Source organism: Leptonychotes weddellii, chromosome 5 (assembly GCF_054177405.1).
Source record: "Leptonychotes weddellii isolate Sample4059 chromosome 5, ASM5417740v2, whole genome shotgun sequence".
Classification (NCBI taxonomy): Eukaryota; Metazoa; Chordata; class Mammalia; order Carnivora; family Phocidae; genus Leptonychotes; species Leptonychotes weddellii.
The window spans coordinates 87,879,195-87,893,657 of record NC_138373.1 but is presented as its reverse complement, the minus strand read 5'-3'; the positions used below and the strand labels follow the sequence as shown (position 1 = coordinate 87,893,657).

The following is a 14,463-nucleotide window of genomic DNA, read 5'->3' as shown; positions in this document are numbered from 1 at the left end:
AGGGGAGGGGGGTGGGAGGATGGGTTAGCCTGGTGATGGGTATTAAAGAGGGCACGTTCTGCATGGAGAACTGGGTGTTATGCACACACAATGAATCATGGAACACTACATCAAAAACCAATGATGTAATGTATGGTAATTAACATAACAATAAAATTTTAAAAAAAATTCCCTCTCTCCCTCTGCCCCTCCCCACCTGCTGGCACTTGTTCTCTTGCTCTCTCTTTCTCTAAAAAAAAAAAAAAAAAAAAAGAAAGAAAATAAATATAGTTTGCATTAAATATTGTTTTATTAAATACATACCTCTCAGTTCAAGAATATAATTATATTACCTTAAAAGTTCCTCTGTGCTCTTCCCTAATGGCATCCTTTCCTCCTCACCAGAGATTAATCACCGCCATAAATTTTGTCTTTGGAATCAACTTGCTTTTTTTTAAGTTATATAAACATACATTTATAGGCCTGCCCTGAATATATGTAGTCCTGTTCAAGAATACATGGAAATCTATGGACCACATAGCCAAATGTATAAAGTTTATAAATCAAGCTAGCGAGGTATTAAATTAAAAAATAAGTATGCTTGTCTTCCTACCTTGAAAAGCAAACCTTCCTAAAGACCTAGAAAGCCAGATTCAAATTTCTCTGATTACCAATGAGGTGGAGGATTTCTGTTTCTTTAATGGCCATTTCTCTACTATGAAATGACTATTTTGCAATTTTTCTAATGGATTGTTCATCTTTTTCCTATTGATTCTTATTTCATAGGAGGGTTTTATCTATTCTAGATACTAACCCTTTGTGCAGTTACAAGTGTTGCAAATAACTGCTTCCAAGTTGAGCTTGCATTTTCACTCTCTTTATGGAGTCTTCTGATGAACAGAAGGTCTAAATTTTAATGCAGTTCAATTTAACCTTCTCTGAATTGGTTAATATATGTATGTTTGAAACAGTGTCTGACACATATTGCTTATTGTAATTGTTGTGTTATTTTCCTTTATGATGTGAACTTTCTGTATCTATTTTTAAAAATGCTTTCCTATCCTGAAGTCATAAAAATACTTTCCTAACAATGTATTCTAAAACATTTTAGGTATTTGTCCTTCACATATGTTTTTAATCCACCTGGCATGGCTTTTTTAAATAATGGTTTATTAAGATATAATTCACATACTATAAAATTAATCTTCTTACAGTACACAATTCAGTGTCTTTAGTATATTCACAGAGCTGTCATGACTAATTTCAGAACACTTTCATCACCCCAAAAAGAAACCCCATAGTCATTGACTTTAATATATGGCATAGATATAACCAATGTTCCAGCACCATTTCTATTCTTTCCCCAGTGATTTATAGCATCATCTCTGTCAAAATCAAATTTTCCTGTGTGGATTTGTTAGATATCTCCGTTCTCTTCCATTGGTCTATTTGTCTATCCCTGTACTAATATGCTGTGTTAATTACTATTTTTTAAAAATATTTTATTTATTTGAGATAGAGCGAGAAAGCCTCAGAGGGAGAGAGAGAGAGAGAAGCAGACTCCCCCGTGAGCAGGGAGCCCGATGCCGTGCTCATTCCCAGGGCCCTGGGATCATGACCTGAGCCAAAGGCAGACGCTTAACCAGCTGAGCCACCCAGATGCCCCTGTGTTAATTACTATTAAAGCAAGCTCTGTCATTATGTTATCTTTCGTCACGAGTATCTTGATATCTACTGACATTTTGTACTTTCAATACATTTTAGAAATAACTTGTCAATTTCCACGGAAATCTCAGTTGGAAGCCTAGTTAAAATTGTATTTATATGAATCTGCTAAGGAAAATTGTCATATTTACAATATTGACTCTTCTGTTCCATAAAGATAGTATTACTGTTTTTCAGTTTTTAAAAATATTTTAAAATTAAGTTTTAGAATTTTTTCCTTAATTTTTCTTACATTTGAGTTGTACTTATTCCTTGAAACATCATTTTTGATACTATGGAAAAAATTTTTCAAGGTTTTATTTATTTATTGAGAGAGAGAGAACAAGTGGGAGGGGCAGAGGGAGAGGGAGAGAGAATTTCAAGGAGACTCTGTGCTGAGCTTAGAGCCCGACAGGGGCTCCATCCCATGACCCTGAGATCATGACCTGAGCCCAAAACAAGAGTTGGACACTTAACTGACTGCACCACCCAGGTGGCCCTGGAAAATATTTTTTTAAAGTATTTTTTTCCAGGGTTCCTGGTTGGCTCAGTAGGGTAAGTGTCTGCCTTTAGCTCACATCATGATCCCAGGGTCCTGGGATTGAGTCCCATATCTGGCTTCCTGCTCATCAGGGAGTCTGCTTCTCCCTCTGCTGCTCCCCCTGCTCATGCTTTCTCTATCTCATGCTGTCTCTCAAATAAATAAATAAAATATTTTTTTTTTTTAAGTATTTTTTCCTACTATTTGTGGTTGGTGTGTTGCACTTCGTTTTTACATTCAACAACCATTCCAAAATATATCTATGGAATCCTCTTGATTTTCTCTCCAGGTTATTATTTCATCTTTAAATAATAAGAATTTTGTTTCCTTTTTTTTTATCTTATAATTTTTATTTCCTTCTCATGCTTAGATATATTGGTTAGGACTATCAGCCAAAGATGAGTAGATAATGTTTATAGCAGTCATCCTTGTCTTGTTCTCAAACTGAAAGGAAATACATTTGAACTTTCAAAATGATGCTCACTGTATTTTGTAAGATACCCTTTATATTTTAAAATTTTTTGTTTCTCCTTTGCCAAAAGCTTTTTTCATAAACAGATGTTGAATTTTATCAAGTTACATGATCATATGATTCTGATTTTAACCTACTGTGCAAAGTACTATTTTTAATCAAAGATTCTAGCAATTGTAAAACATACCATTGTATGTTCCAATAAGGAAGGAAAAAACAACCACCCATTGAATATTCCAATTTAAGATACAATCAAGAAAAAAATTGTGGGCATCTTATCATTCATAAAAATACAAAGTAATTTATAAAAACTGCCAGGTATCCCTGGGACTAAACATAAATTTGTGACATATTCAATTTTTAATACCTAATGGCTTTTAATTTGCTAAGTTTTTCATATTCATGAGCAAGATTGGTTATCATTTCTGTACTGTCCATGAAATTTTGGTAATGAGCTTTATTTTGTGTGAAATTAGAATTTTTCTGAATGTTTAACAAAACTAATCTCCAGACTTAGTGCCTTATTTGTGGAGAAGACTTTTGACTAAAATTTTTTAAAGGTTATATGACCATGATTTATATATCTCCTTGAGCCTATTTGCTACATTTTTTTTTCTAGGAATATGCCCTATTTATCAAAAATTTTCAAATTTATTGGCATAACATTACTCAAATTTTCTCAATATTTTAAAATCAATGCAGGCGCCTTGGTGGCTCAGTTAAGCGTCTGCCTTCAGCTTAGGTCATGATCTCCGGGTCCTGGAACTGAGTCCTACCTTAGGCTCCCTGCTCTCCGGGGAGTCTGCTTCTCCCTCTCCCTTTGCCCCTACCCCCTGCTTGTGCACGTGCACGTGCGCCCTAATAAATAAAATCTTTGTTTAAAAAGTATTTTAAAAATCAATGCATATGACTTTCTAACTCTTCATATTGTTTATTTACATCATCTTTTTTCCTTGACCAAACTTGCCTGTCAATTTTATTACTTTTTCAAGCCTGACTTTGGGCTTTCCTTATTTTCTCATGGTATGGTTGTTTTATTTCTTCTGTTGCCTTCATTATTTCCTTCCTTCTTTCTTTCCATTGGAAGCTTAGCTCATGAATTATCAGCCTTTTTTCCTAATATAAGGAAGGTAATACTTGCATTTTCTCCTAAATGCTTAGAAGAATGCCTCAAGTTTTTTTGTTTTAACAGCACTGGATACTTCTATTATATAGAACTTAATAATTAACAAAAATGACTTCCATTCTCATGGCACTTTTATGCAAGGACTTAAGAAAAATGTTGAGAAGCTCTTGTTGTGGAGAGTGGGGTAAGGGCTGCAGCTCTGCAAGGATGAAATTTACTCTAGTGGTCTGGTTGCAACTGCTACTTTCTTTCCTCATCAACACATTCTAGAACAAGAAGCATGACACTGAACACTGTCTTTCATCTGAAGATTTCAGAGCCCTCAAAAAAGTTCCACTGCAGTACCCAGCACTATTAATCCCATTTGTATGTTTTCCTCCTCATAGATGTGTCCCTCACTATCAATAGCTTCAGAGAGGTTCTTTGTATTCTCTTGTGTTGGATGTAGATAACCAATGTAAGCTACGCAAATCCAAAAGCCATTACAGGTTAGGTTTAATGAAGAGCTCTGGATCCACAACTCAAAATAAGGTTGTTGTACGGACCTCTGAGCCCTGAGTTTCGAAAGTCTGTCTCTTTGGGTGGTTCCTTGTTAAAGCTGGGAGGCTCAGACGCTAAAGACATCTTGACTAATGATTTATTATGCTGCAAGTTCGCCTCCTTTGCACACCTACTGCACTCCCCACATTTCTATGCATAATATTTTCATTAAGTTCTGAATTATGTCCTAATCTCCACTGTAATTTCTTCTTTCATCCCTGAGTTATTTACACTTCATAAGGTTGGGTTTTTAGTATTTACTATAAATACTTTATGAATTTTATCCTAAATGTATACATAAGATGTTCTGAGAGATTTCTTATTACTTCACAATGAATGAATGCCTCAGACCACTTTGCCCCAGCTTTAGCCCCTGGGGGTATGTGATGAGAAAGATGAGGTTTTTTTCCTACACAAGTGGTATCAAGTAAAAACAGATCCAGACTTAGGTACAGAAAAACTTTATTGGAAAATATTGTGGCAATGAGAATGCTCTGACCATAAGATCTCCAACTGTACCAAAGATCAGGTGGAAAAGAACTTTAATAGAAAGGAATATGTAAACAATGATAGAAAAATCTGAGTGTGAAGGAGTGAGATGAGCAGGTGATATAATGGGACGGTTGATTGGTGAAAGTCTTTTTTAGTGGTCAGTTAATTTTCAGGCGGTGTCACTGAGGAGATACTATTCCACATTCCAGTGCAGGTTCAGACTGAGGGTGGATTAAAGTTCAGGGGTTTGTGAGGGGAGAAGCCTAAAGTTTGATCAGGTCGTTTTACGGCATTTTGTCCAGATTGGTCTGTGGGGACAAACAGTTCAACTAACCATTTATGAGACAAAGAATGGGAATTTGGAGGTCTGGGTCTAGCTTCGTCACATGTGAACAAAGTCATACAGGGAAAGGTGGTTCTTTGCAGTAAGCCATTGCCAGGAATACATAGGATGGAGGAACTTAACTGTTTTCCAGGAGCCCAGTGTTCAGTTGTCAATTGCCAGGCACTTCATAGACAAAGGACAGGGAGATGGGTTGGGGATTGTTTTATATGTCACACGACTACCTCTCTACCTTTAGCATGTCCTAAATGGGAGTATCATCTCTGGCATTTGTGTGAGGAATTATAGGAATTACAGGAAGTGTAAAGGATGTCTATTCCAATAATACATTCACAGTAGAAGCCATGACCACAGTGTTATCAGCTCCGCCTCAAAGTTATATTTAGCAATAAAGTTATATTTAATGTCCTCACTGGTTACTTTGCCTAGACCCAAAGTTGAATTTGCATGTCCCTTCTCCCCACTAGACCAAGTATGACAGTCACTTGGGCACCCACATCCAACAAAGCCATGAAGGGTTGTGTCCCTTCTTTCCTTAATTCTCCAGAAAATTCCAACAGGCATAGAGAGTCTATGGTCTTTTGGGAAGGGAGAGACCATAGCCCCACCTTTAATGAGTTTTCTCCTTAAAACAACTTAGATCTGGGTAGAAGGGAAGGGAGGGAGGAATCAGGAAATGAAAGACAAGGACATCCATTGTTTTCTGTCCTCCCAAAGCCATGTACCAGGTAGCAAAACCATTACTGCCCATACATCCATTTCAGCTTTCAGGACTTCCTCATCCAACAGCCATGTCCACAAAATGATGGCTAAGAGAAGCTGTTATATACAGTCTTTATGAATTATGTTATATAATCTTTATGAATATTTCAGAATGTGTATTGTCCTTTTTCTATAACACCTTAAACTAGAAAACAATAGGCAATTTCAAATATAAAAAAATCTCAGGTAAGGATAACAGCAGTCTACCAGCTTAAGGCTATAAACTTTTTGTACTTCTCTCTTGGGGCTAATTGTATTGTTCAGTACTTTGAATATTACTTTCTTTTGTGAGTTATCTTCTATCTCATGCTAGTATTTAAAAATAAAATTCATTTTATGGGGCGCCTGGGTGGCTCAGTCAGTTAAACATCTGCCTTCTGCTCAGGTCATGATCCCAGGGTCCTGGGATGAAGCCCCGCAGCAGGCTCCCTGCTCAGAGTCTGCTTCCCCCTCTGCCTCTCCCCCCTCCCCACTCCCGGCTTATGCTCTCTCTCTCACTCACTCTCTTGCCCTCAAATAAATAAATAAGATCTTTTTTAAAAAATAAAAATAAAATTCATTTTAAACGGGTACCTGACTGTCTCAGTCAGGGGACTGTGTGCCTCTTGATTTTGGGGTTGTGAGTTCAAGCCTAGTGTTAGGTGTAGAGATTACTTAAATAAAATAAAACTTAAAAAAGAAAGCATGATTACTCATGGGGTGCCTGGCTGGCTCAGTCGGTAGAGCATGTGACTCTTGATTTCAGGGTTGTGAGCGTAAGCCTGAAAGATTAATTAAAAATAAAAAAATCTTAAATAAATAAAATGCATTTTAAGTGATGCCAGATAGAATAAGCCAACATCTTAAATATCTATTAGTATAGATAACATTTAATATTACTTTAAAAATTAATGACTCTATAAATTATATTCTGGAGTTAAAATGTGCCCCTAAGCAGTATTTTTCGAGAACTGTGGAAGAGCTTGATTATGATGGGAATAACAGACAGAATCTCAGACTACTGTTCTTGCACTTTCTTAAACTCCTGATAGTGGTAACAGATCGCAGGAAATGTAGCTCAGGATATTCAGAAAAACGTAGCCTCAGGAGACAGAACTAGTTACAATGTAGAATATATTTCAACTCCAGCATTCTTGTGGAAATAATCAGAGGATTCAAAGAGAAGAAGAGTTGAGTACACAATCATACTTGATAATACTGACACAAATGTTAGCAGTAACAAAATAAGGTGGAATGTAGAAAATGAATTAAAGTAACTGATGTTGAATTATGTTCTGGTCAGACTAGAATGCAGGAATAAAGATTCAAAGGTTAACAAGATCAGAAGACAGAAACTTCAGATAAATAAAAAGGATGAGAAGGAATCGATGACTCTCAGAACATACTTCACTATGCAAATTAAGAAGAATGAAAAAAGCAGGTCAAAAGATATGGGAAAGGATAGTTCAGGATGAAGAAAAATCCTCTCACAATAGCACAGGAAATCTACAGATAGAGAAGATGATTTCTTAGTAGAAACACATGTGGAGATGAAGTAGAATGGGTATGAGGTTCTGGGAAAAGAGGAATGTTCCCAGAAAAGTGATCTTATCTCTCATCCAGCCACACTAGCCCTCTGTTTCTTTTTCTTTTTTTAAAGATTTTATTTATTTGACAAAGAGAGAGAGAAAGAAAAAGAGAGAGAGAGCACACAACCAGGGGAAGTGACAGGCAGAGGGAGAGAGAGAAGCAGGCTCCCAGCTGAGCAGGGATCACGTGATCCATGGGATCACGACCTAAAGTCAGACAACTAACTGACTGAGCTACCCAGGTACCCCATAATCCTCTGTTTCTCAAAAGCAACATGGTTTCAGAAACTTTCCTTGCTCAAGCTCCAAACGTATATAATGTCACCTCTGAAGAGGGAGAAGGACACCAGCCTAAATTGAAATGTCCCATATCTCTACACTTACCATCTCTCCTCTGGCTTGAGGGATGTTTTGATTTGCAAAAAGACTGTAGAAATTTGATAAAATAAAGATAGAAATGTCACAATAGAATTTTAAAGTACATCTGTTTAATTATAACCATTAATGCAACATCTGCCTCAATAATTTCATTTTGATAATAAAAAATGATGGTATAATGACGGTTTAAAGCTGGTTCAATCGCAATTTTAGAGGCTTACTTATCAAGAGTGAAAATAGAAGACTATTAAAAAATAGCTAAAAAGGTAACATGTGTCATAGTGCTTAATGTTTCTGTAACTGTTGGTAAGGCTTACAACTAAATTTGATGCAGAATTCTTAATGGCACTGAAATAGTTTTCTCAGCCACATGGTATATACCGGTACTATGAGTCTGGAAGAGACTGGCTATGGGTACCACTCCTTGTCTTCAGTTGTGACTGCGCAATATCAGCAAGTGCACTTTGTATCTTTTCCAGAAGCATGTCCCCTCGATAAACAACATCCTCCAGACATGTAGCAGCTTCGTGGTTTTCTTCTTCCAGCTTATACAAGCTAGCAGCCTTTGTAAGACACAAATTAAAAAATCTTTTGAGAAATGAAAAACTTGGAGATTAGTAAGAGAAGGAAAAAAAACTACAGAAGTATGTATTTCTAAATCTGGATGACTCTCAAACCATTATGATAGATTTCTCAGTGTCAGAAATTCTAAAATCAGATAACTTTTAAGAGTTTTCCCTGTATGAATTATTTAAAAGAATGAATTTTCAATTAGAGATCTCTGGATGTCTACATGTGACTCTCCTCCACACTGCTTTTGGACACTACTATTCTACTCCACACCCAGAATACCACCCTCCTCTCATTCTTTGCTAGGAAAAGAGCCAAACAGAAAAATAGAAGTTTCCTTATAGCTCAAAACTGGACAACCATATATACACAGCATGGTCTTTAACAGACTACAGTACTTTACAATTAACAAAACTTCAATTTTAAAATTTAATCTTGGGGCACCTAGCTGGCTCAGTCAGAGGAGCGTATGACTCTTAATCTTGGGATCATGAGTTTAAGCCCCATGTTGGGGGTAGAGATTAATTAAAACAAAAAACAAAAAACAAAAAAACTATCTCCTTTAATCAAAATTCTCTACTAGCAAATTTCTCAAAGGAAAAAAGATTTTACCTGTAAGGCAGCTGTAGATTCTTCACTGGGTAATGAATCTATCAAAACATCAATGTCTTTTGCTGTTCGTGCAATCAGTGCTGCAAAAAGCTGGGCATATTCTAAAGAAAGATATCACTCATTCAGAGTATTAGGCAATGTCAAGTTTTCAGAAAAAGAAATTAAATTTGAAGCTAATGAAACCGGGAAAGTTCATAAGCTTTTTCTGTACTAGGCTTTGAATGATTAAAAGGTAATTTTAACACACCAATCCTATTACATGCTTGAGAATTTGCCTTACTATTAACTCAAATTGGGAAGTAAACATAATTATTTCATTTTTTAGGACAATACGCCAGTCAATCGAATAAAGAAATCTGTAAATGGGATGCCTTCCTTATTAAGGTCCCTCAAGTGAAATTCAGCTACATTCATACAAATTCATCTCTAAAGGAGTAACAATCTGTTATTTGACAGGAATGGAATTATGAGGTGTTATGTAAATTGACTGTAACAAATTCATTTCTTTTATAACAAAACTTGCAGTAGTACTCTCAAACAACAAGACTGTAAGAAAGCCATAAGTAAGCTACATTTCTCAATAAATTTAATTTTAAAGGATTACAAGTAATATATATGATGGTCAAACTAAGAGAAGCCAAGAAAATCTATTTACCTTCTGTAGGATTAGCGGGCTGATCTTTGTTAATTGCTGTCTGAATATTACTAAAAGAAGCAGGAGGACCACACTGCTGCAACACTCCAATGGCATTACAAAACTGATCTGCAAGCTTGAGGCCAAAGAAAACGTGTCAAGTTAGAAAGGATTTATCAGTTTTCAGGATTTTATCAGTAATAGCAACAAAAATAAGTTTCTATAATAATGATCTCTGAGCAAAGGAATAGAACAGGAATAATTTTGGATAAAATTAGCCAGTTATTATTAACAATGATTAAATGTTTTAATCATGCAAAGAAACGAGGTTTGGTATCAACATACTTGAAACAGTTAAAAGGAAATACAAGATAATCTTTGTTTTCTTCCCAAGGTAATAGAATAAGAGAAATATATGCCAGTATTTGTTACAAGCATTAAGTAAGGATTTTTTTGGGGGGGGGGGTGAGAAAGAACAAATATGACTGGCAAATAAAAGTATGGCCCTAGGATAAATTTTAAAATGTGTAACTCATATACAAAGTACACAGTCCTTTTTTTTTTTTTGAGACTAAAGTAGTTACAACTCTAAAGAAACTGTGGAAAAGACTCCACCTTAAGAAGTCTTAAGGCCATTGATGGATGAATGAATAAAGAAACTGTGGTATACACACACACAGGAACATTATTCAGCCATTAAAAAAAGGGGGAGGGAAATCTTGCCATTTGTGACATGAATGAATGTGACACATCTTGCCATTTGTGGGCATTATGCTAAATGAAATAAGTCAGAGAAAGACAAATACTACATGATGTTACTCATATGTGGAATCTAAACAAAACAAAAACTGAGCTCACACAGAGGACAGACTAGTGGTTATCAGAGGTGAGGTGGGGTTAAGGTGGGCAAAAAGGGTGAAGGGGGTCAAAAAGTACAACCTTTCAGTTATAAAATAAGTAAGTCATGGGGATATAATGTACAGTATGGTGACTACAGTTAATACTGTGTTGTATTTTTGAAAGTTGCTAAGAGTAAATCTTACAAGGTCTCATCAAAAGAAAAAATTTTAACTTTGTAACTACAGTATGGTGACATATTAACTAGACTTATTGTGATCATTTCACAATATATACAAATACTGAATCATTATGTGGTACACCTGAAACTAATGTTCTATCTCAATTACACCTCAATTACAAAAAAAAAAAAGGACTCCACCTTAAGTATTTGGAAATGTTTTTCTCCATGACTCAAGTTGTAAATTCCCACTGCTCTAAAAGTATTCCGTAAGCAGTTCTGAAGACCGAGAATACCAATTCCTTAAAATCAGCAAACTTAAGACTCCTATCCTCCCAACCAGCTTCCCTCAATAGTCCTGATCTCTTGAACCTCACTTCCTCAAATCAGTGAATGACCATTTCCACTAAGTTTCTCTGCCATTATTTAAATGACAGAACTCAAAATCAACTGTTTCCTTTGTTTACTATCTAATTTGTATTCAGAATCTCCTAGTTATTAGCCAGTCTAACTTGCAGACTCACTTTCCTTTCATATTCAAATCCTTCTATTCCCTTTTCCTTCTATCATCATTGCCGCTGTGTTAGTTCAATTATCTCACAATGTAATTATTACAATAGCCTCCTTATTGTTTTCTAGTTCACTATGTTATTTTAACCTGCTTAAAAATTTTGAGCTCAGGGGTGCCTAAGTGGCACAGTTGGTTAAGTGTCCAACTCTTGATTTCGGCTCAGGTAGTTATCTCAGGGTTGTGAGATCAAGCCCTGCGTTGGGCTCTGGGCGGAATCTGCTCAAGATTCTCTCCCTCTCCCGCTCGTGTGCACCCTCTCTCTCTCTCAAATAAATAAACCTTTAAAAAAAATTTTGAGCTCACCCCAACTTGGCCTTTAAGATTAATCTCCAACTCTTCAAGCTATTTCAAAGCTTTCAATTATCTAACTCAACTCTACTTATTCATTTTCTACTAATCCTTCATATATACCTAACTAGTGATAAATTCATTCCTGACTATATTGTGTTGTTCACATTTTGCTACTTGTAATGGAGCAGTAGTAAGTGCTCAGAAGCTGTACAAATGTGGATTCCAATTCTGGTTCTAGTAACCTGAGTAGGGTTTTTCATTTTTAAATTGGGAACATTTTCACATTACACCATTGTTTTGAGGAATAGAGAAAACACACATGCACAAATATTCAACACAGTGGCCATCAGTTGTGTTCTTCAAAAGCTCTCAAAATCCATTTATTCAACAAATATTTATCAAAAATAAAACTCTATGACAAGCATTGTATATAAACATAGCGATACAGTGTATAAGACATAGTTTCTGCCCTCATGGAGTTCTCAAGAGGGCAAAACAAATGTTATTTTATTTTATTTATTTTTTTAAGATTTTATTTTTATTTCTTTGACAGAGAGCTAGAGAGAGAGAACAAGTATGCAGAGAGGCAGGCAGAGGGAGAGGGAGAAGCAGACTCCCCGCTGAGCAGGGAGCCCGATGCGGGGCTCGATCCCAGGACTCTGGGATTATGACCCGAGCCGAAGGCAGCCGCTTAACCGACTGAGCCACCCAGGCGCCCCACAAATGTTATTTTAATACTTTTACAAATAATTATAATTCAGATCAATGCTAAGATTTCCTCTATTTTAATTCATATCACTCTATATTCCAATTTATCTCAGCACTTACAGTTGAAGACACTTGATTCATTATAACTACCTAACCAAATACTACTTTTACATTATTTAAATGTCTTTTGAGTATATGACTTCTTTCTAATGAGACTGTGAACTCCTTAAGGAGTATTTCTCTGTAAACATGATAGTACTTACATACACAGTAGGCATTCATACTAGTTAACCTGAGGTTTCTCTCCAAAATCCAATTATCAGCATGCTTACCCTGGAGTTAAGGCCATGTTCACTTTCTCCTACTATCTTTCTGGTTACAAGACATGTATGAATATGCAACATTTCTCCTAAAATAACATTTCTACCCAGCAGCATCATTACAATTTGATTTTGAAAAGCCTCAAAGGAATATCTCCCAGAGGGAAGTTGGCTGGCAGCCCAGGCAAGTCACCATAAAGTAGAATTTATCTTAGTGAATTCATCAACATTTAGGGGCTAGCCCTCTCAGTCCTAAACGGTCTTATTTACAGAGTAGATCAGTTTTTCACAAGTAGATTCATACCCTTGAAGTGAACAAAGATTGATGCAACAATAAGAATCCTAACTTCTTAGCCTCCAGTGTGAAAAAACTGGCAAGGGACCAGATACTTAAGATTTTCCAGTCAACATATTCTCTCTATACATTTTGCCTGGGACATCGAATTATAAATAGAATGACAATCAGAAATGTAACTACTAATGGGAAACTCTTTAACTGTTAATGGTAATGATTATACGAATCCTTTGGTTTGTGTATACTTTCCAGTTAGGCATAAAAGGAAAAATAATAAGGATCAAAGTAAGGGGGCCCTTAACAGGAATAGACTTTCTGAGACACATTAAAGACTACTTAAATAAATGGGAACATACACAAGGATTAGAAGATTCACTCTCATAAAGACGTCAGTTTTCCCCAAACTGATTTATTCTAGAGAGCGACAAGAGACGGAACGAAACCCTTTGTCTGCAGGAACCAGTTAAGATGAAACAAAACTTCACCTCACCATCACTCTAGCCTCAACCTGAAAGTCCAGGGGAAGGAATACCCTCGACTGACATTTAACGAAAAAGCTCCAATCATCAAGAGCCCAGTTTCTCTTCCACGTCTTAACGCTGATAAAGGAAAAAGAAGCTTCTGCTTCTCCCCTTATCCCCGAAAGAGAAACGATCCCATAAGCACTACTGACAATAAGATAAAAATGTTCCGAGAGAACAGGACAGGACCGTGACGCCTAAGTGTCCCGATAGAGATCCTCTACTTTTCAGGCGAAAGAGGCTGCTCCCTCCCTCAGCTCTCCGCAAAGCCGGCAGCCGGCCTCAAACCTCCCAGGACGCCGCGCCGCCTCCCGCCGCCACCAGCGCTTTTTGCCCAAGCCCTGCCTTAGTCCGCTTCCCCACTTGCGGGTGTTTTTCTCGGGCCCCTTTTCCTCTCTTGTTTTATCTCAGGAAAGGGGAAGACAGAGACCAATAGAGCGAAATTGCTCACCGAGTTCACCGCGTCCTGCAGCTGTGTGAGCCGGTCCGCCATGTTCCTCCTGCAAGCTAAGGAGGCTAAAGCAGCTGCTCGTACGCGATTGGGCAGCTTCAGGACGCGTCGTGGCCAACCATAGGGCAGCGTTCTTGGGAGGGGTGGAGTCAGTGGAACTCCACGCCTGGTGAGAAGAGGGAGGGTGGTACTTTTCCGAGGCTTTATGTAGGTTAGCTCCACCAGGCAAGGAGCTCTGTTGCGCGTATTTTGAGTAACTTAGCGGTTGTTCCGACTCCGTTTTTTGGATCCAACGTACTGTTTTCGAGGTTTTTGGGTGTTAAATATTTTAGATTCTGCGGTTTTAAAAGTAATTTTAAAAGTAAATTTCCCTACCCTCCCTTGTATTCATGTTTAAACATTGCCTTGAATACTTGTGTTACGTTGGATTTCCAGGTGGACCACAAAACATACACAGCAGGCAACTCAAGAATAGTTGGGGGTCGCGATACCGATTTTAACTTCAACAAATCCAAATTAAAATTCACCAGGCTGTCTTGGCTGCGTTAGGGTGCCTCCTCTGTTGCT

General features: G+C 37.0%; 2 protein-coding genes and 1 pseudogene across 3 annotated transcripts in view; 1 reads left to right on the top strand and 2 right to left on the bottom strand.

Moving 5' to 3' along the window:
• Positions 1–14,463, top strand: part of ITPR2 (inositol 1,4,5-trisphosphate receptor type 2) — an 838,078-nt gene that overhangs the window by 187,065 nt on the left and 636,550 nt on the right. The gene's annotated exons all lie outside the window — the stretch shown is intronic.
• Positions 2,859–7,868, bottom strand: LOC145721751 (small integral membrane protein 8 pseudogene; annotated as a pseudogene).
• On the bottom strand, positions 7,996–13,974 carry MED21 (mediator complex subunit 21). 2 transcript variants are annotated; one of them, XM_006737926.3, is made up of 4 exons: positions 13,897–13,974; positions 9,743–9,857; positions 9,088–9,188; positions 7,996–8,468 (listed from the first exon to the last, which is right to left on the bottom strand). In XM_006737926.3, the coding sequence occupies exons 1-4, from the start codon at positions 13,936–13,938 to the stop codon at positions 8,292–8,294; spliced, it is 435 nt and encodes a 144-aa protein (XP_006737989.1). In that variant the 5' UTR covers positions 13,939–13,974; the 3' UTR covers positions 7,996–8,291. The 2 variants fall into 2 exon arrangements, with proteins under 2 accessions (XP_006737989.1, XP_081677490.1); XM_081821364.1 differs by lacking the exon at positions 7,996–8,468 and having other exon boundaries at positions 9,093–9,204.

What these genes read in the sequence shown, in the direction of transcription:
- MED21 (XM_006737926.3), bottom strand. Translation starts at nt 13,938, where the DNA reads ATGGCGGACCGGCTCACACAGCTGCAGGACGCGGTGAACTCG. An exon ending in GCCCGCTAATCCTACAGAAG is followed by an intron (nt 9,189 to 9,742) that starts GTAAATAGATTT and finishes ATCTTTCTTTAG; the next exon opens with AATATGCCCAGCTTTTTGCA. An exon ending in AATCTACAGCTGCCTTACAG is followed by an intron (nt 8,469 to 9,087) that starts GTAAAATCTTTT and finishes TGTCTTACAAAG; the next exon opens with GCTGCTAGCTTGTATAAGCT.